The 24332-nt window shown below is 38.8% G+C and overlaps 1 protein-coding gene across 12 annotated transcripts in view; it reads right to left on the reverse strand.

Annotated features, from left to right (window-relative positions):
• Nucleotides 1-24332, reverse strand: part of CCDC30 (coiled-coil domain containing 30) — a 117094-nt gene that overhangs the window by 43585 nt on the left and 49177 nt on the right. The window contains exons 1-7 of one of the 12 annotated variants that reach the window (XM_047727763.1): nt 20683-20791; nt 19452-19522; nt 19213-19311; nt 17566-17685; nt 16135-16272; nt 13974-14143; nt 1367-1610 (exon numbers count right to left, since the gene is read on the reverse strand). The exons of 4 other annotated variants lie outside the window; for them this stretch is intronic. In XM_047727763.1, coding sequence (XP_047583719.1) covers nt 1367-1610; nt 13974-14143; nt 16135-16272; nt 17566-17685; nt 19213-19254 — 714 coding nt within the window. In that variant the 5' untranslated portion in view covers nt 19255-19311; nt 19452-19522; nt 20683-20791. Of the gene's footprint in view, nt 1-1366; nt 1611-13973; nt 14144-16134; nt 16273-17565; nt 17686-18061; nt 18124-19212; nt 19361-19451; nt 19523-20677; nt 20792-24332 lie in introns of those variants that run through there. 7 more of the 12 variants (XM_047727759.1, XM_047727760.1, XM_047727765.1 and 4 more) reach the window with 7 other exon arrangements.

Consider the following 24332-nt stretch of genomic DNA (forward strand, 5'->3'; position numbering starts at 1 on the left):
ACCATTTGTCCTTTTACAAAGTGGCTCTTCTCCCAGATGCCCTACATAATTTTTATATATTTAATCATTTTTCACCTCCCTCCTGTGTATTGAGAGATGATTCTTCAAATAATGAGAAAGGGTACATTAAATAAAATTAATAAATGAACCCGGGTGTTAATTGTCATACTCTGCAACTCATTGTTGGAGAGTAAATGCCTTGATCATTTTAAGCTCATAAACCCAGATTTTATAATCTATGTGACCACAATGTCCATCCTCTGCCCAAGCCTCTATGCTGCTCACTGCCCAATAAAGGGACTGCCTGGGGAATTTAAAATTAACCTTTTTTTGAACATTGGATGTCATACCCCCTTTGGTCTTCTCAATAAATGCAATGGCTCCCTTCTCTTTCAAACGTGTGTGAATCTCCTTTCAGGGATCTATTTTCCTTCTTTACTGTGACTTGCCTTGTTTTCAGACCCTATATCTGCATTTCTTTTCAAATGTACTTTTGACTTCCTTTACTATTACTCTGCTTTTTTTTTAATTTTATTTTTTATAAACATATAATATATTTTTATCCCCAGAGGTACAGGTCTGTGAATCGCCAGGTTTACACACTTCACAGCACTCACCATAGCACATACCCTCCCCAATGTCCATAACCCCACCCCCCATCTCCCAACCCCTCTCCCCCCATCACCCCTCAGTTTGTTTTGTGAGATTAAGAGTCACTTATGGTTTGTCTCCCTCCCAATCCCATCTTGTTTCATTTACTCTTCTCTGCTTTTTTTTCCTATGTATATTTGAAGCCATTTTTAAATGCGTATTATCAGTCTTTTGAAGTTGGCCTATGTACGTGTACGAAGGCCTCCCTCTGTGGATCTCAAAATAATTCCTAGAAAGGCATGTATACAGAAATCTTAAATTGTACTAGGGGGAACCTGCAAAATTGAGGTGTAAGAGCTAAGGCATGTTGGGAGTCACTCCCGGCATTTCTCCAGCAGGCAGATCTTGAGTAAGTAGCAAAAGCCAAACTCCAAACAATTCCAAGTCTGTGGTCTTTTACCCACCCAAACTAACTATTTTGTAATTCTAAGCCAGGCACTGATGAATAGAAAATGTGGCACAAATCCTGCCCCTCCCTACCCTGCCTCCCTGTGGGAGATGTTAAGGACCAATCGGTATTTCTTCCTGCTGAACCTAACTGGAGCCTAAGAACCCTTTAGAACAAAGTGTTTCTGTTGACTATTTTATCACCATTCAGGCCATGGTGATGATCTTGCTTAACAACTTTCATGAATGTTGATATAAAAATGGTACTTACATCCACAGCTGGCCAGAGGAAATGGACCTAATCAGAGTACGTGTTTACAGCACCTACCTTGGCACTATTGTCATCTGAACTATCCCCCGAGCTCTGAGATTGCAGGAGGCTTTGATTTATACGATTCAGCTCTTCTCTAAGCCTCTTGATTTCCTCAGGCTTCAAGATCAACTGCTGTCCTTCACCCTCCATATTTTGGTTCTGTTGTGAGTCCTCCTCTTCCTGCCTCTCTCCTGGCAAAGTGCCCTCCTTTACTGACTCCTCTGCAATTTCCTTCTGCTTACTTTCTCCTTGTTCAGGACTTGGTACAAATATAACAACAGAAAACTGTCAAAATTCTCATTATAGTAGCAGAATATGAACCCCTCCCCCAAAAAATCAACCAGTACTGCAAGCAAATCTTTCAACTTGAATTCTGTAGCAGAACTGTTCTCTTACTCTTATACAGAAATTTTTAAAACAAATGAGTCATATTTTTTTACTCACATTCAGGGAGATGACCCATCAGAGAGTTTCGTTTATACCAAATCAACCAGTTTAAGGGAACTTTTCACTTTTTCAACAGTAAGTATGGCACTGGGCAGACACAGCTTATAAAGATTTTTTCCTTACTCAGTAAGCTCCAGGCACTTTGGCAGGCACTGGGACGACAGTAGGACATAATCCCTGCCCTAGAGGGCTTACAGTTTGGTGAGAAATAAGGATAATAAGGGAGTAGATTACACTCCTAGTAAGTAATCTGAGGCCTGATGGATGACTAGGCACAAACCAAGCAAACATAAAGGTACCGGTGTGTGCATACTAGCATGTGTGTGGGTATGATGGGTGAAGGTGCTGGTATAGATGGGAACAGAGAAAAATAAATCCTGGTGCTCCAGGATGCCTTAATAAATAAAATGCCTAAAAGCCTAGAGGCGAAAGAGAGAATGTCCTTTAGAAAGACCATCTGGACGTCACGGAGTGGGGAAGCCGGAGATGGTTAGTGATTGATGCGATTAACAGTGATGTCTAGAACAGGATGTGGGGATGGAAACAAACAGTGGATTCTAGAGATATTTACAAGACAATATTGATAAGATTTGTCATGAATTTGATGTGGCAGGAGAGGAAGAATAAGGTATAATGGATGACACCTAGGGCTCTGTCTGTGGCAAATAGGCAAGTGGGTGATAGACCAAGAAGGGGGAATGTGGACATGGGTTGCAGAGTTGACTCTGGTGAACATGCGGAAGAATGTGAGCAGCAACCTCAGGATCTGGTAACAGGAGCCAAGGAGAAGGGAGAAGGTGAGAAGACCATTCTAGACAGATGCCTGAAGACTTGTAAGGAACAAGCAGAGGAAGGAGAACCTGGAGAGGAGGCTGAGAAGCCAGAGGGAGGAGGAAAACCAAGAGACTGTGAGCCGCAGAAGCCAAGGGGAGGGAATGTACCTTCACCGGTCAGGCAGTGTGGATGACACAAATATGCTGAGTTTATTTTTATTTGTTCATTTTAAATTTGTTTAGCTACCACGGAGCTGAGATAGCGTGCTTCACAAATTATAGTTGGTGCTCAAATTCTTCAAGAAGGCAGTTTGGCAATACAGATCAAGAGCCATAAAAATGTTCAGACCCTTTGACTGAATAATTGAATACCAATGAATTTACTGCAATAGAATAATTCATAAGATGAAAAGAGCTGAATGTATAATAATGCTCATAAGCATGCTATTTAAAACAGTGATTAAATGGAGACACAGAAATGGCTAAGAGAATTAAAGATAAATCAACTTGAAAGTGGTATAAAGATATTCATCAACGTGAAAAATACTTATTAAAATAAAATGGTAGAACAATAAACTATATAAATGTATATGTATGTGTATAAACATACATAATACCATGGGAAATGTATATATAGAAAAAACTGGAAAGGAAGAGGGGAAAAATTATGGCTAGGGAGTTTTTTTTCCCTTTTTAAATTCCTTTGGCAGGGACAAAAAAAGAATTAAATATTTTATTTTGGATTCAGCACGTTTTTTGTTTTTGTTTTTGTTGTTTAGAGAGAGAGAATGTGAGAGGGAAAAAACGGGAGGGGCAAAGGGAGAGAGAGAGAGAGAATCTTAGGCAGGGTCACCCCCAGACAATATGAAATAAAGACTAAAATCCTTTAAAAATAAATTTCTGATAAAAATAACAATGATTTTTTTCTATCTTCCATGAACTTTTTTCCTTTTCCTACTCCCAGTGGAAGCCAGATACACTTAGAAGACTGGGGAAAATGCAAACATATACCACATAATTTTTAAAATGGAAAAACTAACCTCTGCTTTCAGGAAGATGGAATAAATCTACTTTTTCCTGCTTCTCCAACCAAGTGCAACTAAAAACCTGGGCATTATATATAAAATCAACATAAGAAGACTCTGAAAGGTAGAGAGAAGGTAGACCAACTAGGGTACTCAGGACCTGAGGAGTGACATGACTGTGGGCTTCCTGGGTTTTAACTGCTTTACTCTAGCCAAACACCACAGGAAAAATCTATGCCCCCACACCCACCCATGTCAGCCAAGGTCAGGAGCCTATACTTCCACCTTTACCAGGCTATAATGAGGCACCCCTTTTGGGGTGGTGTCACAAGTCAACAGGGAGCGTGGACTTTCATCCCTGCCAGGCAGTAATAGACACGGGGAGTCTGGACTTTCACCTGCACCTGGCAGTGATGAGACACCTTGCTCCTTTTCCTCTGGGCTGGTGTCAGATGAGGCCTAGTGGAAAGTAAGGACTTTCACTAACAAGACCACCCTTACACACCTCTGTGTGGTATCATGGAGACCCAGTGGATAGCAATAACAAGGCACTCCTCCCTCTCACAGCCAGAGCACTATAAGCGGAGGCCTCCCACCCTCACCAGCAGTAATGAGGTGCCCCCCTTTCCTTGGGTGTCCATGGAGTTTGAGTGGGGAAGCTCAACTTGTACCCCCAACCTGGGGTAGTAATGAGACAGCACCCTCCTATTCCCCCTGCCAGAGTGGTATCAGAAGAAGCCAGTTAAACTGAAGGTTTAAATAAGACCTAGAGTCTCATAATACCCAAAATACTCAGATTTTAATCTAAAATTACTCCTCATACCAACACCCAGGAAAATGAGAAAAGGTAAAAATAGATGATAAAACCAACATGTCAGAATTATCTGACAAAGATTTTTAATCAGCCATCATAAAAATGTTTTGATGAGCACTTATGAACATAGTTGAAACACATGAAAACACTCAAAGTCTCAGAAAAGAACTAGAAAGTCTTGGCACAGAAATAGAAAATATAAGGAAGAACCAAATGCAAATTTTAGAACTGAAAAGTACAACAATCAAAATAAAAACTCAAATGCAAAATGGATTTAAATTATAAAAATATACATAAAACAAGGAGAGTCTTCAAGATTTAAAGTTAAGCAGAGTTCTGAGACCTAACACCAAAAGTATGATCCATAAAAGCAAAGACTGATATGTCATCAAAATGAAAAACTCCATGTTGAGAAAATCCTCGTAAGAGGGAGAACAACAAGCTATGGACTGGGAAAAAATATTTGCAAAACACATACCTGACAAAGGACTAATATTAGAATTCATAAAGAACTCTCAAAACTTAACAGTGAGAAAACAAACCCATTAGAAAATAGGCAAAGACACAAAAGGAGACTTCACTAAAGAGGACAGACAGATGAAAATAAGCACATCAAAAGATACTCAACATTATTAGCCTTCAGGAAAATGCAGATTAAAACTACTATGAGATACCACTATACACCTATGAGAATGACAAGTGACATTACAAATTTACAAGTGACAATACCAAATGCTAGAGAAGATGCAGAGAAACTGGATCTCTCCCATATTGCTAGTGGGAATGCAGAAATGATATAGCCACTGGAGGAAGTCAGTTTAGCAGTATCTTGAAAGCAACAAAAAAACCCTAAACACATACAGTTACCATGTGACCCAGAAATTGCACTCCTGGGGATTTATCCCAGAGAAATGAATAATTATGTTCATATAAAAACTTGAATATTTATAGCAGCCTTATTCAAAACATTCCAAACTAGAAATAAACCGGATGTTTTCAATGGATGAACAGTTAAACTGTGGAACAGCCATACCGTGGAATACTATACAACAGTCAAAAGGACCCAATTGTTGATTCAGAAATCTAGACGAATCTCCAGAGAATTATGTTGAGTGAAAAAAAGGCAGGCCCCAAAAGATTACATATTGTGTTATATTTCTATAACACCCTTGAAATGAAAAACTTACAGAAATGGAGAATAGACTAATTTGAATTAGAATAGGGCCTAGAGTTAAGAAGTGGGTGAGATAGGGGGAGTGTTGGGAGGGAGGGTCTATAAAAGAGCAACATGAGGGATCTCTGTGGTGATGGAAATGTTTTGTACCTTGAATATAGCAATGTCAATATCCAGGCTACGATTTTATACTATAATTTTATAAGACTTTACCAATGGGGGAAACTGATAAAAGGTACATGGGACCTCTCCATTATTTCTTACAACCGTATGCATGTGAATCTACAAGTACCTAAAAATAAAAAGCTTTCTTTTAAAAAAATGGCAAATAAGAACTGGTCATTTAGGCTTCATATGTATGCAGATTGCTTGATTTGTTACATTTAGAAGGGTAAATAACTTTATCAAGAGTAAACTTAGCCAGACCTAATGTAAATTCCTTCTATAATTGCATAGCGGCCATGTTGACACAGAAGAAAATTAGCCTTCATTATGTTTCTATAGTTCAAAGATAAAGTTTAAATGGTCTTCTTCTCAGGTAGGTCTATGAGGTGTGCCTATAAAGCTGTATTGCAAGGCAGTCAGTAAGTCTTCTCTGACTTGGAGGGAATGATAAGCAAGTGCTCTCTAGGGTACAATCCTGGGGCTGATGCCATTTTACATCTTCATTAAAGGTCTGAAGAAATTAACAGTATTCACATGAATTCGTTAGTTGATTAAGGAGAATTAGTAATATCTTGAAATATGGGAATTTAAAGTGCTCTTGATACATGAGGACAATTATCCTTTAAATAAATGCCCTCCAAAAAGAACAGGTTTTATTCTTTCAAAAGACACAGAGAAAATGTGCAATTTAGAAACAAAAGGTAAATTGAACAGATTTTTTTAAAAGTAGTACATACTACTATGTATTACTTTATTTTACTTTTATGTAGTAGTAGTAGTAATGACAATAATAATGATAATGATAATAACATAAAAGGTGTATGGGCAAAAGTAGACCACCAGCCAGAAATGACATGTTGCTGAGAACATGTCTTTCAGTCCTGCACACCTGTACTTTAGGGCCTGGAAAACTCACCATGACTCAAATTTCTCCTCTAACACAGACCTATTTCCCCCCGCCCCAGGAACATCTTTCTTTTATGTTTTATTAAACTTTTTGCTTTAATCCATTTGTTAACTAAACTATATTAGCTAATATTTCTATATTAGAAACTAAACTATATTAGTTTCAAGTGTACAATAGAATGATTTGGCACTTCCGTACAACACCCAGTGCGCATCACATCACAACAAGTGCATTCCTTAAACCCCATCACCTGTTTCACCCATCTCCACCCACCCCCCTGGTTCTTAATCTTTATTTCAAAGGATCTGTTGCCCACTTCTGACTGAAACCCACCCCTTCTGTTATTTTTATGTCATGCTATAAGTGTGCAACTGTCACGAGGCTTCAGCTGGTAGGAGGTGCCTAGGGAGCACCCCTACCCTGTTCTTTTTCTAGTAACCTAGATACATAGTCTTGAACACATAGAGAGATTCAGGAAAGAGACTGTGATGCAGTAGAAGCTGTGAGTCCTGGTCCTGGATCTTCTATCTACTATTCACATAACCTTTGGCAAGCACAATTTCTCAGAGTCCTAGTCTCTTGAGTTGCCTTACTCATAAGATTACTGGGATCTTATGAAGTAAAATGTGACAAAATTTTGGAAACCTACAAGTATAATGTGTGATTAAAATGAATTCAAGCCTAATAGAACAGAATAGGGATGGGTAGCAAGAGAACTCTGTTTCCAGAGAGGAAGGAAAAGAAAAGATTCATTTATTCATTTATTCATCAAATATTTATTGAATATCAACTACATGTCAAGCGTTGTTCTTTTTTTTTCTTTCAAGATTTATTTATTTATTTTGGCGAGAAAGAGAGAGAGCCTGTGAGCTGGGGGAGTGGCAGAGGGAAAGAATCTCAAGTAGACTCCCCACCGAGCACAGAGCCAGATGTGGGGCTCAATCCCACAACCCTGAGAAGATGACCAGAGCTGAAATCAAGAGTCAGATGCTCAACTGATTGAACCACCCAGGCGCTCCGCCAAGCACTGCTCTATGTGCTAAAAAGTTAATGGTGATCAAAAGAGCCAGATCCTTGCTCTCATAGAGCACACACCCATAGGAGGAATATGAGGACAAACAACAAACAAGTAAACAAGATAATTAAATTATAAGTCACAAATAAGGTGACATGGTAGAGCAGGAGCTAGGATTTCCCCATATGTGATATTTACTGATTACCTCTCTGAGAAGGTGCAAAGGAGTTAGCCCCATGAAAACCTGGGCGAGGGGCATTCTGGGCAGGAACAGCTTTTCAGTGCAAAATTCCTAAAGCAGGAAAGTGCTTTAAGGGCTAGAGACTCTGAAAGACTGCATGATAACAAGGCAGAGAGTGGTACAGTGATGAAATTGAGGAGATGGACAGAGGCTAAGTCATGGAAGGCCTTACAGGTCATGGTAAGTGTTTAGATTTTATGTTGAGTGCAATGGGAAAACACTGAGAGGTTTGTGAGAGAAGTAATCTCATTCAACTTGCATTATTCAAAGACGACTTTGGCTATTCTTATGGAGAATGAACTGGTAATAAGGTATGGAAGCAGGTAGGTCAGTTAAAAAGATATTGTGATAGTCCAAGTGAGTGATAGCAGTGTCATGGAGTAGAGTAGTAGCAGTGGCTATAGTAGAAATAAACAGATTAAATATTCTTTATTTTCATGGTGGAAATGACAGGATTTGTGACAGTTTAGTTGCGGGGAGGAATCAACAGTGACTCCTTAGGTTTTGGTCTGATCAACTGGGTGAATGGAGGGGGCTCTACACTGAATGGATTGGACTGGAGAAGAAATAGCTTAGAGGAAGAGGAAAAATGTATCAGTAGTCTCTGAAATGGATATAAATTCACTGTCAAGTTGAACTGGAAATATAAATAAACTTGAACATTTATCAAATAATTCTTGATAAAGGTAGTAAGAATGCAAGGACATAGTAAATGAGAGTGTGCTAGAAAAATATATAGCTCATTAAGACATTAAGGTCCAGAGAAGCTACCAGCTCCTCTGGCCCACGCTTCCTAACAAAGCAAACCCAGGCTGAGATCAGCTGAGCAATTTTTAATACCATTAAGCTCACTTTCATAGCAACTACCTAGAACCCAAGTGTCCCAGCACCTTCTTGCCCTTGAGATATTTGTGACTATGTTCTCTCCAGAGTAGATTTACTGCTAACCTCTGACTTAGAGTTAGGAGACTTGGGACCTCCCATAGTCTTGATGATAACTTGCTCAGTATGAGACTGTGACCAAAATAGTCACTTCAGTTCTCTTGGTCTCAGAGACCTCTGCTGTGAAAGGAAAAGACCAGCTAAATAGCAGTTGTTTTCAAACATTTTAGCTGTGGCCCCTTTCTTGAAGTAGAATCTTATACAGATTTCCACATATGAAACAGATAAAGTAGGTCTTCTCTGGCTGAAATGTGATGGAGGGCTCCCAGTCCCACTCATCAGTCTTTCCTCATCTCCAAAGGCAGTTTCTGAGCTCCGCAGAGAGCTCCTAGAGTTTTGGAAGGCTGAAGTGTGAAAACCACTAGAAGAAGATCTGCAGGTCCCTCCTGTTCTAAGATTCATTACTCTATAAGTAAAGCAACATACACAATAGAAAAACAAGACATAGTCCATTACTTTAAAGGAGCTAAAATCTAGCGGAAGAGATGTACTACGAGAATCAATCACCTTGGCTTATGGAGCCCCTTCTATGTGCATGGGACCATGCTAGGTGAGCTGTAACACTTTCTGCTTCTTTTTAGTGGAAGATTTTGGCTCATGGCTTTCTGGTATCTTCTTCACCCCAAATCCTACCATCATCCTGGAAGATTCCAAAGACCATACAGATCACCCACCAATGCCTTGGCTTCTCACTTCCTCAGTCTCCTTATCTCCTATTCTCTCCTCATCTCTCCCTCTTGGCCAACTACTTGAATAACCACACTATGGGGTATATCAGCAGCAAACACTTCACTTCTGAAATAACTAAAATCAGATATCCAGATTCCAGCTTTTCCTTTTTACATAATTTTTACCTAAATACCTTCAATTCCTTGTCTCTTTTTCTATCAGCTCCCATTACTTGCTTCTTTATCCAATGTAGAGCCCAGTGTTTATCATCATCATCATCATCATCGTTGTCATTATTTAAGTAGGCTCCATGCCTGTGCAGGGGCTTAAACTCATGACACAGAGCGAGACCTGAGTTGAGCCACCCAGACACCCCAAGTCTAGTGTTCATTATTTTAATCATTGTCTAAATAAAATGTTCAACTTTCTTCCCCCATTGTTCTTCCACTTCACTCATGTGGCAAAACCTTAGCCCTGGACAAATCCAACTGTCTTTGCATGCCTATACCAAATGTTGTCCCACATATGTTCCCTTACATATTCTCAAAGACAAATGCCATATAAAGTCACAGTCTCTAGCCTCAAGTGGGCCCACAAGATTACCTGCCCTCCCTAGTAAGCTTTTCTTTCCAATTGCCACAGTTATTATTTCAAACTTTTTTCACTCTGATATTTCTATTACTCTCTTTCAGCACATGACTTTCTTTCCTACTTCACGGAGGACACAAACTACCAAATAAGTACTTTGATTCCCTCTCAAGTTAAAAACTCACTTGGATTTCTGCCTATCCTCCCTTTTTTTGTCCTGTTACAATGGACCAGCTGGCCCATCTCCTAAGGCTAGCCCCCCTCTGGTATTTGGAATCCTAAACCTGTCCATCTGGGGACTCTTTCTCAGAATTTAAACATAACACATTTCCTCTTGCCTCAGCTCCATATTCCCTTCTCTCCTTCACAACCAAATTTTTTGGAAGGCATCCAAACCCACTATTTTTACTTCCTCAAATTTCACTCACTCCTCAGTTCACTCCCATTTACCATCCCATGAGATGTGATCTAGGAAGCCATTTGTTTTTTGCCCTTCATTGGAACAACTCTTACTAAAGTCTTCAACCACATTCTTAAACCTGAATTCAATAGTCACCTTTTGTTCTTTCTTTTCTTGGCAATACATGACACTATTTACTATTTCTTCTTGAAACACTCTTCAATCTGGCTTCTGTAGCACACACTCTCTTGACTTTTCTTCTACTTCTCTGGCTGTTTTGTCTAAGTTACCTTTGGAATAATTATTTTTGTCTCTTATAGAGAGGCTTCCCTTACATTTCTACCTTTGGGTACTTTCGTCAAGCGACTTAACAGGACCATCTCATCCATCACAGGACTTCTGCTAAGGTCTATTTATTGATGATTTTCAAGTTGACCTCCAGCCCAGGCTTCACTCTTAGCATGGCTGTTCTAAAGAACTTCAAAGTCAACAGATCAAAAGCCGTACTCCTTTCACTCCTCCCTCAAAACTATGTTTCTTAACTCAATGGATGACACCTTCAAACCAGAAACTTGAAAGTCTTCCTTGATCTCTGCTGACACCCAAGTCCCTGCCTACCATCCCTTCTTCCTCACTTCCTATACTCATTAGTTCCTAAGTCTTGTTGATCTACTTCCATCCACTTTTCTCTAACCTCACCAACACTATCCTCTCTCACCCAGATTATAGCAACAGCTTCTAAACTAGTCTCACTACCTTCAATCCTATTTCCCACACAGCAGGCCAAGTGAACAGGCAAATCTGTTTTGGTCTCTTCCATGTTACTAAACACTGAGGGAGTTTCCTATTGTCCAAACTTCCCCATGCGGTACTCATGTTCCCTCGTGACAGGGTCCCTGCCTACTTCCTCACTCTCATTGTCCCCTTCCCCATTTCTTCTCTTCACACTCTGCGCTGTAGCAGCACCGAGGTCACTGAGTTCCTCAAACAAATCATTCCTTCTCTTGCACATGTCATATCCACCCTGAAAATTACTCCCTCACTTTTTGCTTGGCCCTGGGTTATCTATACTTTAGGACTCAGTCTGTTACTTCCTTTAAGAATATTTTCTGGTTGGGGGACGCCTGGGTGGCTCAGTTGGTTGGACGACTGCCTTCGGCTCAGGTCATGATCCTGGAGTCCCGGGATCGAGTCCCACATCGGGCTCCCAGCTCCACGGGGAGTCTGCTTCTCTCTCTGACCTTCTCCTCGCTCATGCTCTCTCTCACTGTCTCTCTCTCAAATAAATAAATAAAATCTTTAAAAAAAAAAAAAAAAGAATATTTTCTGGTTGGGGCGCCTGGGTGGCTCAGTGGGGTAAGCCGCTGCCTTCGGTTCAGGTCATGATCTCAGGGTCCTGGGATCGAGTCCCACATCGGGCTCTCTGCTCAGCAGGGAGCCTGCTTCCCTCTCTCTCTCTGCCTGCCTCTCTGTCTGCTTGTGATCTCTGCCTGTCAGATAAATAAATAAAATCTTAAAAAAAAAAAAAGAATATTTTCTGGTTTCTTAGCCTGGCCAGGGCACCTCCTTTGTGCTCCCATAGTATCCAATACTGCTTGGTTTAATTGTCTATCTTCCTCCTGCAGGCAACATGGACCATGAAGGTAAGAGCTATGTCTTATTATGTATTCTCAGTATCTCTCTACAGTACCTGGCACATGGTAGATATGCAATTTTACTGTCAAATGTGATTATGTAATGGATCTGAGAGAAATGGAGCCTGGGAAGTAGGGCACAGGAGATAAGTAAGCAAGGAAACATTCCAAGAGGAGGAGAGAGGGAAGCATAGTGCAGATACACAGACTTCTCACAGTCCCAGTGATGGGAAGTAATTTGGACCAAGTAAAGGAAACAGGTGGCAACAAGGAGCTCTTTAGAGAGAAGTCTAGTATCTTTATAATGGCAAGGTTCCCCACCACCAACTGAGTTAAGGCCACAGCCTTCTTCCCTGTGGCAAATATCCCTACCAATGATCCTATATGTCAGCTGGGTGGATTTTTGTCAGCTTTGATAATTAATGTCAACATCTCCTCTGAAGATTGGCCACTTCAACTCCATTGCCACCTACTCAATCTAGGTCACTATCTCTTCACCTATGGCTCATATCTGGCTTAATTGGTCTGTTCTTCTTCAGTTTATCTCTTCTAGAGAACTAGAACAATCTCCCTTAAAACCTGGTAATACACTGTTCTAGTGCTCAAGAACAAGACTTCCACTTTCCCCTATAGCAAACCTAGATGCTGTGACCAAGCTTCTTGGCTCTTCACTCTTGTGACCACTATCATGCTTGTTCCCCACCATGTCTCCAACATGCTTTTCCCACTTCTGCAACTAGGTTTCATGATTGTGAATCTTGGACTCAGAGCACATTCTAAAGTTAAAAGCAACTTTTGGGAAGGCATAAAATTCAGCAGTCCAAAACTAGCAAACAAACAAACAAACAAACAAACAAAAAACCCTCCTTCTACATTAAAACATTTACAAAGATAGAGCTTAGGCTGCACCTAGACCATATTTCCCTAATTCACTGATGATGTATCCTTCAGTATATGGTGTATAAGTCAAAATTGCCATCTATTGTTCCTTCTGATGATCTAGTTCTAGGCTTTTGCCCAGACAAAATTTGATTGCTTCTATTCGTTTTTGTGGCAGAATAATGCATTAGCCCCAAATCTCCAAAGTTTCTGTGAAAGACACTTCTGGTGAAAAAGCAGAAATACAAGAGTTTGAGGGCAAGATTAACCAAAAAGGAGGGAAGGAAGGAAGGGAGGGAGGGAGGAAGGAAGGGAGGGAAGTTTATCAAAAACGAACCATGAGAGACTATGGACTTGAGAGATCACTTGAGAGAATACGGACTCTGGGAAACAAACTGAGGGTTTTAGAAGGGAAGGAGGTGGGGGAATGAGTGAGCCTGGTGATGAGTATTAAGGAGGGCATGGGTTGCATGGAGTACTGGGTGTTATATGCAAACAATGAATCATGGAACAGTACATCAAAAACTAGTAATGAACTGTAGGGTGACTAACATAACATAATAAAAAAGAGAGAAGGTTATCAAAATGATTATCAGATATGATGTTAAATAAAAACAGCAAAAAAAATCTCTTGGCAGAGTATAGTTAAATTAGGACATTAACAGATTTCCTTAGTGAAACTAAGGGTTATTATCATTCCTTTTATTTTTCCATGCTTTCCAAATTTTCCTCAAAATGCATAAATTTATTTTAAAAAGCAAGATAAAATTTAAAAACGTAGGAACATATCAAAAGACAAACTCCTTGGGGGAAATGCTTGCTTATAATTAATTTTTCCACTCACACCATTTAGAAATGAATGTCAAATTCTTACAACGATCAAGCCAAATCAAGTAAGTATATCTCTCCCCCAAAATAATTAATGTGATATGGGACTTTCTCAATTTACCAGAGTTCCTCTTTCTCTTCCTTTGGGCTTTGAATCTCTACTTCCAAAACTGTTAGTTTAGACACAAGATCTTTATAGATATTTTCACTTGCAATTACATTAGCAGGTGCAGTATTTCTCCCTACAGTAAAATGATTTAATTGTTCAAATTCTTGTGAAAGCTTCAGGACCTGTAAAGTGAGAAGACAAATATTCTATTTTGTATATTCTAATATATAATTATGAGAAAGTACATTGAGTCTATTAAATGTTTAAATAATTATTGACAAATAATATAAATTGACATCCTATTTGAAGTCATCTTCTAATTTAACTTAACACTTTGCTGTCATTATGTAATCTAATCCATTTTTACCATAGGCATAAGGATGCATAAATCCGTGGTTTTAAAGAAGGGTATCTTTGGAGAAGGGAAGATAGCGAGAGAATGATAAAGCAAATGTAGTACACCATGCTAATACTGGAGGAGTGAAGGTACATGGGAATTCTTTGTACGATTTTTAAAACTTTTCTGTAAGCCTGAAATTATTTCAAAATAAAAAGCTTTTTAAAAGAGCGAGCAAGGGAGAGCCAGATTACCAGGATAGTGATCTGAATCTTTTGTTTTTATATTCTATTCCTGTTGCCACGGTTCATCTTCTGTGTTGCACTGTCCAGTGATATTTTATAAGACAAGATCCTTTAATTGTACAGTGTGATGACAACCCACTTTGCTGACAAGGTCCTCCAACAAAGCTTAGTTTAGGCTATGCCCCATGTACCCACCTTTCCAGGTAGCAAACCCCGTGTTCTGGACCTTTCCATTACTAGGTCATATACTATTTGATCCATATCCCAATCCCTCAGCAGCTTGCACCCTGCTTTCAGGATAACAACTTCACAGAGGATAAATGAGGCCTGGGCTTAGTCCTTCATTTCACAAGTGCTATGAAAATATAACCCAATATATTTTGGTTGTGTGTTCAAGCCTTCACTCCTCCCTACCTTTTTAATCAAGACCAAGGGAATGACCAAGGAAGAGAATTTTCAGCCAGGAGTAGTTAATAAGTGGGACTCCAGGAATTACCCTGCAGGCAACCTCTCCATCTAACTGTGGTCTGGTAGCCATTTTTATACTTGGGGAACGTATTGGGGGCAGGACATTTAAACATTTTCCTAATTCTAAGTATGAACCTGATCTTCAGTATAACTGAAAAAAAAAATGCTTTGATTTGAAGGTTTAAGGTTGAAGATACCTAAGTAAACTTTTGTTTGTTTTGTATTTCGGGGGGGGGGGGGTAGTAAAGTACACATAACATAAAATTTACCATCTTAACCTTACACACTGAAGTGTGCCTTCAGTGGTATTAAATACATTCACAGGGTTGTGTGACCATCACCATCAACCATCCCCAGAACTCTTCATCTTATAATACAAACTCTATACCTATTAAACAATAACTCACCCTCACCCCTCCCCCAGCTCCTGAAACTACCATTACACTTCTTGTCTTTATGATTTTGACTACTCTAAGTACCTCACATAATTGGAATCATACAGTGTGTGTGTTTTTGTGATGGGCTTATTTCACTGAGTGTGATGTCTTCAAGATTCGTCCATGTTGTAGCATCCTGCAGGATTTCCCTCCTCTTTTAAGGCTGAATAACTTTCCATTGTGTGTTACATACCACAATTTGCTTTTCTATTCATCCGTCAATAAACACTTGGGTTACTTCCACATTTCAGCTATTGTGAATAATGCTGCTATGAAAATGGGTGTGTAAATTATCTCTTCAAGGCCCTACTTTCAATTCCTTTGGGTATATATCCAGATAGTGGAATTGCTGGATCATTTGGTAGTTCTATTTTTAAGTAAACCTTTTACATTATAATATGTACTCCAAAAATTAAACTGTTTGGAAACTGATCTAAAGTAAAAAATTAACAGCATAATCCTAAGAGGGAAGACTGAAGTCTATTCAGAGATGCAGATTGGCTTATAACCTACACAATATGGCAATTTATTCTATAAATTATATAATTTTATATATATGTAATTATATAAGTAAGAGATAGGCCAATTTCCAAGTCACCTTTTCCTGAAAATTAATTTCCTTTTATCTTATCCTAATAAAAGATAAAGACAAACACTGACCATTTAAAGAATTAATTCAGTCTCACCTTTGTTTCTAATTCAGAATTCTCTCTTTGTAGCTGGTTATATGTTACTAAAAAATAGTCTCCACTTTCTGATGCCCCTGGAATACTTTGAATTTCATTGTAAAGGCATATAAGTTCTGACTTTGATTTTTGCAATCCCTGATTAGGAAATAAAGATATTTAATAAAATAAAATAAGACTTTCCCATAAAAGGTATAATACTTCTAAATAGGGATCTTAGAATTTCTTTTGTTGTTTTAAATATTTCGACTTATTCTTCCGGCAGAACTACTTTCTTAATAATTAAAGTTTACTTAAATCAATTAATTAAACTGAGCATTCCTAGTTTCTATCATTCACAGGTTGAAGGACGGGGTTTCTAGAGCCATTCCTACTTTCAGCAAGGCTTCTAGACAGCTAAATTCTTCAGCAACTCCTGCATTAGTTATATTACCTGTTTTAAAATATATCTTTTTTTTAAAGTTACCTTTTACAGAACAACCATGCCTTTAATTTTGTGACAACCCCATGCAGTCCGGTTACTGATATGGGTTCAGAGAGTGTAAGTGGCCTGCCTAAGTTCACATAGCTAGGAAGTGGTAAAGCTAAGATTCACCTGTCTGACCAACTTCAAACTCTGTGTTCTTAACTACAAAGTATGCTGCCTTACTTAATAATGTACATTCAGTGACTTAATCAACTCTGATTTTTTTCTATGTCTGTGAGAGAAAACACTTATATGTAGATTCTTACCAAATTTCTACACTGATGATACGGAATATACATTTTGGTTTATGGATGACTGGGACCTGAGAATCTGTGGTACCCTATGAAGGGAACAGGTGATATGAAATTTACTTTAGGAGAGGAGTTACTTGGTATTTTCCCAAAGCCTTGAGATCAGAAAGGGAAGACAGTGTTGATGAGGAAGGTGTGGGGCAAAAGGGAGAGAAAATGGAGAGTGGCCACCCAAAACCACAGGAAGAGGGCAAGTGGCATCAGTTTCCTGCCTCATTGCATTGAAAATTCCTGTAGGTAATCAGGATGGGATTTGGGGCATTGCACGGGCTGTCACCCACCCTGTAAACTGATTAAGTGTCACCGTCCTCTAAACTGGTGATCTAGACTTCCATGGACTCACATCCAGGTCTCTCTTCCAAATATAGGCTGGTTGTCTCCTGATAGACCTTTCCAAGATGGTAGGACAAGCACTTAAAAGGAGAGACAAGTCCATGACTCTATGACCACCATAATAATCAAACACCTGGTACTTAAGGCCCCTCTTTGGCTGGTGCTGGAACTCAGCTTAGAAAGGACACTCCCCCCATTATTACTAACAGAAAGACGTATTCTATAGCCACGATTTAGTTGAAAACCAAAATAAATGGCAACATGAAATCCCTAAAGTAGGAATGCAAAAAGAGGGAAATAACATCCTGAGTGGCAAAATACCTCACTTTTAACTTTCAAAGCCTTCTGTATAGTAGTAAAATCAGATGCCAATTGCCTTCGCCTTTCTTCTGACAACTCACTTTCAAATATTTCAATTTTTTCTTGGCTCATTTTCAAAATCTGCAAAAAGCATTTTATATAATTAATTCTATATATAATAATGTTTAAATTAAATCATGTATAGATTCTGATAATAGTAATTTCCTGCCTAACTCAATTATAAAGTCATCTAGGGGAGATATGAAGCTGGGAAAAGTAATTCATGGTACCATAGCTCATAAGAGACATTTTTCTCTCTAAGCCTCTTTCTCAATTGTAAAATGGAGCTGACACTGTTCTATTATATACGTTATAACCATCAGAGTAGGAATGAAGTGAGATTTTGAAAGTATTTTGCTAAGCAGCTATCAGATATAAAGTCTTGTTAAAATCTTTCCAGATTAATTGATAATAATAATTGCAATAATAATGAAAGTAATTACTAGTTAGTGCTTGCCGTGTGTCAGACATCATGATACATGCTTTACTTGCATTATCTCATTTTGTTTTCCAGGACCCCTATGAAATTGGAATATACATATATATATATGTATGTATATATATATATAAAATATATATACGGTTAAGTTATAGACTATATAATATATTATATATTTATATAAAGTCATATAATATATAAATACAATTAAGTTATATGATATAGTTATATAAATATAAGGTTATATAATTATAAACATAATTAAGTTATATTCTATATATAATATAGAATTATATATTTTATATATATATATATATATATATATATTTTTTTTTTTTAACAGAGAACAGAGGTGAGGCTTGGCTATATTAGATATTTTTCCCAAGATCAACACTGGGATTCAAACCAAATTTAACTTATAAGCCCTTACTTTTAATATCTACTCTATTTGAACTTACCAAAGCATATTTTCTCTTGTTACAAAAACCTAGTAGGTTTTTGTAAACCTAGTAGGTTTTTGTAAACCTAGTAGGTTATATAAAATGCAATTTGGTGGCTATGGACTGAGACTTGAGCCAATTCTCATAATACTGCCATCAAGCTGTGGACCCTTCTTGTTGGTCAGAGCACGCCTGTCAGGTGAGCTAACTATTCCTTTGTACCACCCCACTAGGGAGCAGCATGAAATTGATAGGTCTCTACTCTCCAACTTGGGAAACCAAGAATGATTTGTGGGAAAAAAGTCTTACTGGTCTTGTTCTTTACCAACAGTGGAAAACTGAGTCTGTTACTTAACTTAGACTCAGTTTTGTTATCAGAAATTGAGGACAATGATCCGTACGTACATGTGGGCACCTCACTTACAGCAGTGCTCTGTAAATGGTGGTTTGTGTTATTGGGTTGTTCTGAATTTTCACGTTTACTCAGTTGCAAGGCAGTACCTTTAAACACCCTTCCAATTTCAACACAATAGTTTATCCAAAATATATTTTACTGGGCTCCTTCCTAACTGACCTGTAACCACTGACGACAATCACAGGATGTAGGTTTACCATTCCTGCAGGTGTATTTTCTCCCTTTGCCTATATTCAGCTATTTTAAGCATCCTTATGGAGTGTGCTGCAACTGAATTAGCAGCTGTCAATGGAAATGACCTTTTTATGTCTTACCTCATTTAAATCTTGTACTTGCACTGTCTCTTGACTTTTCATACGGGGTTCTCTGCTGTTTTCCTATATTACTGATAACTCAGGCTCGAAGAGGGAAGTCTTAATCCAAATAAATCATCAGTTAAAATACATACATACATGTGTTATTCTAAAAAAAATACTGAAAAAATAAGCTATAGGTTTTAAGGATCCTTCCCTGAAGCTACAACTTGAAAACTTTCTGTACCAACAAGTTTCACCTCCTGTTTGGTCTTGGATCCTTTGGAGAGTGGCTTTATGAAGTGTTCGAGCCCTCACTACTGTTTGGCAGCTGAACCAAAGGAACCAAGTGTTAGAAAAATATACTACAGGATCTTCATTGTCCTGATGTAAGTTGCTAATGTGCCCTTTTTTTTTTTTTCACGTTTGAAAAGTAATTTCATTGTAGGTTTGGCCCACTAACAAAACTATAGGCAAAGGAAGCTTCTGAGTATTTAGATGTAATTTAGAAATAGAAGACACCAACACTGATACTACTTTTTCTCAGAATTCGGTTTCAACAGAATCTTCAATTAAGTTTTTAGTTTAATTCAGAGACAAAAACACTCATTTACTTAAGCTGAAGAGGAAAGCATTGATCCACCAGAGTTCTACCCTAATTAAATTTTGGAGAAAAGTATTCTGGGGCTTTGCTGGTCCTTCTGGATTCATATTTACTGCCAGATATGTATTAAATTAACCAATAGGTTTTTCAAAAAATAATTTAATAGTTTATTATTAATAAACTGATATTTATTAATATTAATAAATACTATTTATTATTATTGCTTATCAGTAATTTACCTTTCTCGTGTTTAATAAGAAGCGATGGGTTAGAAAGAATGGGACAGGCAACAGTAAAAATGGATGCTGAAACCCCAGTGTAACTTTTACAACTCCTCCTGTCTGGGGTATAGAAAAAAGACCCGGTTAAGAATTAGGTCAACTTCCTAGCAGGACTGGGCAAGGAAATAGGAGAGGGTAAAGTTTTCCCTCAGGACAGCTTCTCCCCTTCACCAGCCCCCCTTTGTCCTGATGGACATTTCTGCAGGTCCACAGATGAATGCTGATGCATTCAGCACCCAAACAAGAATCTCCTTGGCTCCACCCTGTATCACCTGAGATGCTTCAGTGCCAAGTGCGAGAACCATTTCAACCCTTAAAAATGAAAACTCCCATCATTTCCTTCGTGTTTTCATTTGTGTAATTCAGTATAAGAACATCATGTATTTTAATGCTATAATTTTTAAAAGCTAGCTTTTCAAAAGAACATATATATGAAATTTAACATAATTTGTGGCATATTAATGATGGTTATGCATGTTGGCAATGTGTGTCCTTTGTGTACTGCATGGTGACCGAAGTCTAAAGCAGAAAAATGCAGCAGAGGGGCAGCAAATACTGTAAGAAATGAGCAGTGGTAGAAAGAGAGCTCTGGGTAGCCTACCTCACCTGTCAGGCAGCAGTAAGCAAAGGGAAGCTACCAGCCTTGCTAGGGAATTACCCCATTGGCATGGGGTAGCCACCAACGACTCTGGAGAAAGGTGTAACAGCTCAGAATTTTCCACTTTCAGTGTTCTACTGTCCCAAAGGTGGGGATCGTCTAATGCTCTGAAGCAAACTGTGCCTCCCAGGCGCAGTGTGACAAGTGCTACTACCACCCCCACCACGTGCCTGCACTCTGCCCACGCCCTCTCGCAGCCACAGTCTGTGGGGTGGCAGGTGCAGGCAGTGGGCAGGATGGAACATGTGCAGTCACCACCTCCAGGTGGACATGATTTATGTGCTCAGTGTGAAGCATGTTGTAACGCCCAGGAGGTATAATTAATCCCCTATATAAACCCTCCATAAATCCTCATTAGAGTTGACATGATGTGTTGTGATGAGCCCTGGGTGTTATATGCAACTAATGAATCATTGAATAGTACATCAAAAACTAATGATGTACTATATGTTAGCTAATTGAACATAAAAAAAAAGAAGAGTTGATCTGATGTACATAATCAGCTCTAAGTCCAGACAAACCCAGAACAACTCCTAGCTCTGCCTCTCACTTTGTTCAAGTCCCTTTAAGTTCTCTCAACCATGAAATGGGAATAGCCCTATTTACCTTGGGGAGGGCTGTTGCATGGATTATTGGGATTATGTAAACATGTCATGGCATATGAGAGATGCTCAATATATTGTGGCTATTATAATTCCTTTTAAAATTTAATTTAACTTATTTATTTGACAGAAAGAGAAAGAGAGAGCACAAGCAGGGGGAGTGGTAGGCAGAGGGAGTTGAGCAGGGAGCCCTATGGGGGACTCCATCCCAGGACTCTGGGATCATGACCAGAGCCGAAGGCAGATGCTGAACCGACCATGCCACCCAGGCACCCCAGCAATTATCATTCTTACCAGATACCTAGAATTTCTTCTTTTCAAGCATTTTCTCTGAGAATATGCATGTTAGCAGCATTAAGATGGTCTAATTAGTGGTAAAGCTGTCTACATATAGAAATAGGTAAGGAATACAGGTCATTGTCTTGAGGAGCCTGCACAATTTAAGGGATTGGTTTTCTAAATTATTTGTCTTTTCAAAGTCATCCCCTCCCATTTATTTTCAAAAGAATTCTTATGGGGAAACTGTCTACAGGGAGCCCAGAAATGGAGGCTTCTCAGGTTGATGTGGAGGCAGAAGACCTAGAACTCTGCATCTGTGGAACATCAAGGATCCTTGAAACAGTTTGAAAATCACAGTGGCAAAAACATGTTTTGTAGTCAGTTGAAATTTGAAATCTTCAGGGCACCTGGGTGGCTCAGCTAGTTAAGCATCTGCCTTTGGCTCAGGTTTTATCCCACTGTCCTGGGATCAAGCCCCACATAGGGTTCTCTGCTCAGCAGGGAGCCTGGGTCTCTCTCTCCCTCTGCCTGCTGCTCCCCCTGCTTCTGCCCTCAATATCTCTCTCTGTATAAAAGAAAGGAAGAGGGGTGCCTGGGTAGCTCAGTGGGTTAAATCCTCTGCCTTTGGCTCAGGTCATGATCTCAGGGTCCTGGGATCGAGCTCCACATCGGGCTCTCTGCTTGGCAGGGATCCTGCTTCCTCCTCTCTCTCTCTGCCTGCCTCTCTGACAACTTGTGATCTGTCTGTCAAATAAATAAAAATCTTTTTAAAAAAATGAAGAAAGAAAGAAAGAAATTTGAAATCTTTACATTTATGAATTTGTGATCTTTGTTTCCTCACTTATGCAGGGAGGTGAATGATACCTATCTCCCAGAATTCTCTGTTAACATTAAATGAATTATATCAAACCCACAGCAAAGTCATTACAACATTGTGTAGGCACTGAAATCTTAGTTTCCATCCTCTAACTTCCTTTTTGTAGGGAACAGAAAGTAAAGTAATAAGAGACCAGGAATGATGGCATGAGGCACCCACACACTCACTAAAAAGCTGAAGATCCATGCTGAGGGGAGCATGGCCTTGCATCAAGATCTGAAACTCCTAACCTACTGATTACAGCACTCAGTTCACTCAATTCCCTAGCTGAGAATGAGCCCTTATTGATATCTTAGTGATATCTCCATTGCCTGGCGCTAAACTTGATCGAGAAAGCTTGAGTCTTTTTCTTCATGGAAGATCAAGAGAGAACTTTGATCATAAAAATCTATTCAGTATTATTTTAGAAATCACATATTTTAAGTCTTGATGATGAAGTAAAGAAAGCAGCCTAGAGGACTGAGATTACACAAAGAAAAAACTTCTGGTACTTAAAATTAAGCGTGAGAGGGATATGTATGATCTTTTTAAACATGTTTTAAAATATGACATATACTCATTTATTCAGAATGTCATAGATGACATCTATCATAGAGGGAGGTGGATTAACCAGTCACTCTCCAAGGATCTTTTCTACCATCAAGAATTCTGTGACACAGAGAGCCACATGGCAGTGTACCACTGGTAGGTATCTCTCCCTTCAGGAAAGAACTTGGCACACTCTTCCCAGGTAGCCTCCAATGAATGACTAAGCATGGTAGGGATAGTAAGACCTGTCCATTTCTGGTTAATGTGGAATTCCTTCACAGGTTATCACTGTGCCAAAGCCCTATTGGTCTGAATGAGACTTCTCAGAGTTACACCACAGTCTGAGGCTCTTCCTATCCAATCTTCCTTCCTTCTCCTTTTTTAATGGGTATCAGACCTGCATCATAAGCTTAAAGGCTTTGCTAGCCCACAGCTGCCATTCCCTTGATCTTTCTCAGGTAGCACCCCCAATAACTCTCTTGTAATTGTAGGTTAGTTTTGGTCCTGGTTCCCAGATCAGCCTCCTCCCAGTGGATATATGGGTAACTGAAAAAGGAATGGGTCACAGACATGGTCACCATCAAAGACAAAAGAAAATGATAGCTTGGTTGAAGACATGAATATAAACATTCAAGAAGTGCACTGAACCGCAAGAAGAATTAAATCAAAGAGACCCACACTGAGACGTATTATAAATTGGCCACTGAAAGCCAAAGATAAAGAGATAATCTTGAATGCAGCAAGAGAGAAGTGACTTGTCATTTATAGGAGATCCTCAGTAACATTACCAGCAGATTTCTCATCTGAAACTTTGGAAGCCAGAAGGCAGTGGGCTGATATATTCAAAATGCTAAAAGAAAAAAAAAAAAAAACCTGTCGGCCTAGAATTCTATAACCAGCAAAACTGTCCTTTCAAGAGTGAGAATGAAAGTAAGACATTCATAGATAAACAAGAGCTGAGGGAGTTTGTCACTGCTAGACCCACCCTGTGAGAAATCCTAAAAGGAGTTCTGCAGGTTGAAATAAAAAGATACCAGACAGTAACTCAAAGCCATATGAAGAGAAACATCTCAGTAAAAGTAAATATATGGACAATGATAAAAGCTAGTGTTATAGTAACAGTGGTTTAAAACTCCAATTTTGTTCTCTACATGACTTAAGAGATTGGTATATTGCTTTAAAAATTATTATTACCCTAAAACCTAATATTATTGGAACTTTCACTCTAATTCTATAATTCAGCTTTTATGTAATTTAAGAGACTAAAACATTTTAAAAAGCAATTATTAATTCATGCTTTTGGATACACAAT

Source organism: Lutra lutra, chromosome 4 (genome assembly GCF_902655055.1).
Source record: "Lutra lutra chromosome 4, mLutLut1.2, whole genome shotgun sequence".
NCBI classification, from domain to species: domain Eukaryota; kingdom Metazoa; phylum Chordata; class Mammalia; order Carnivora; family Mustelidae; genus Lutra; species Lutra lutra.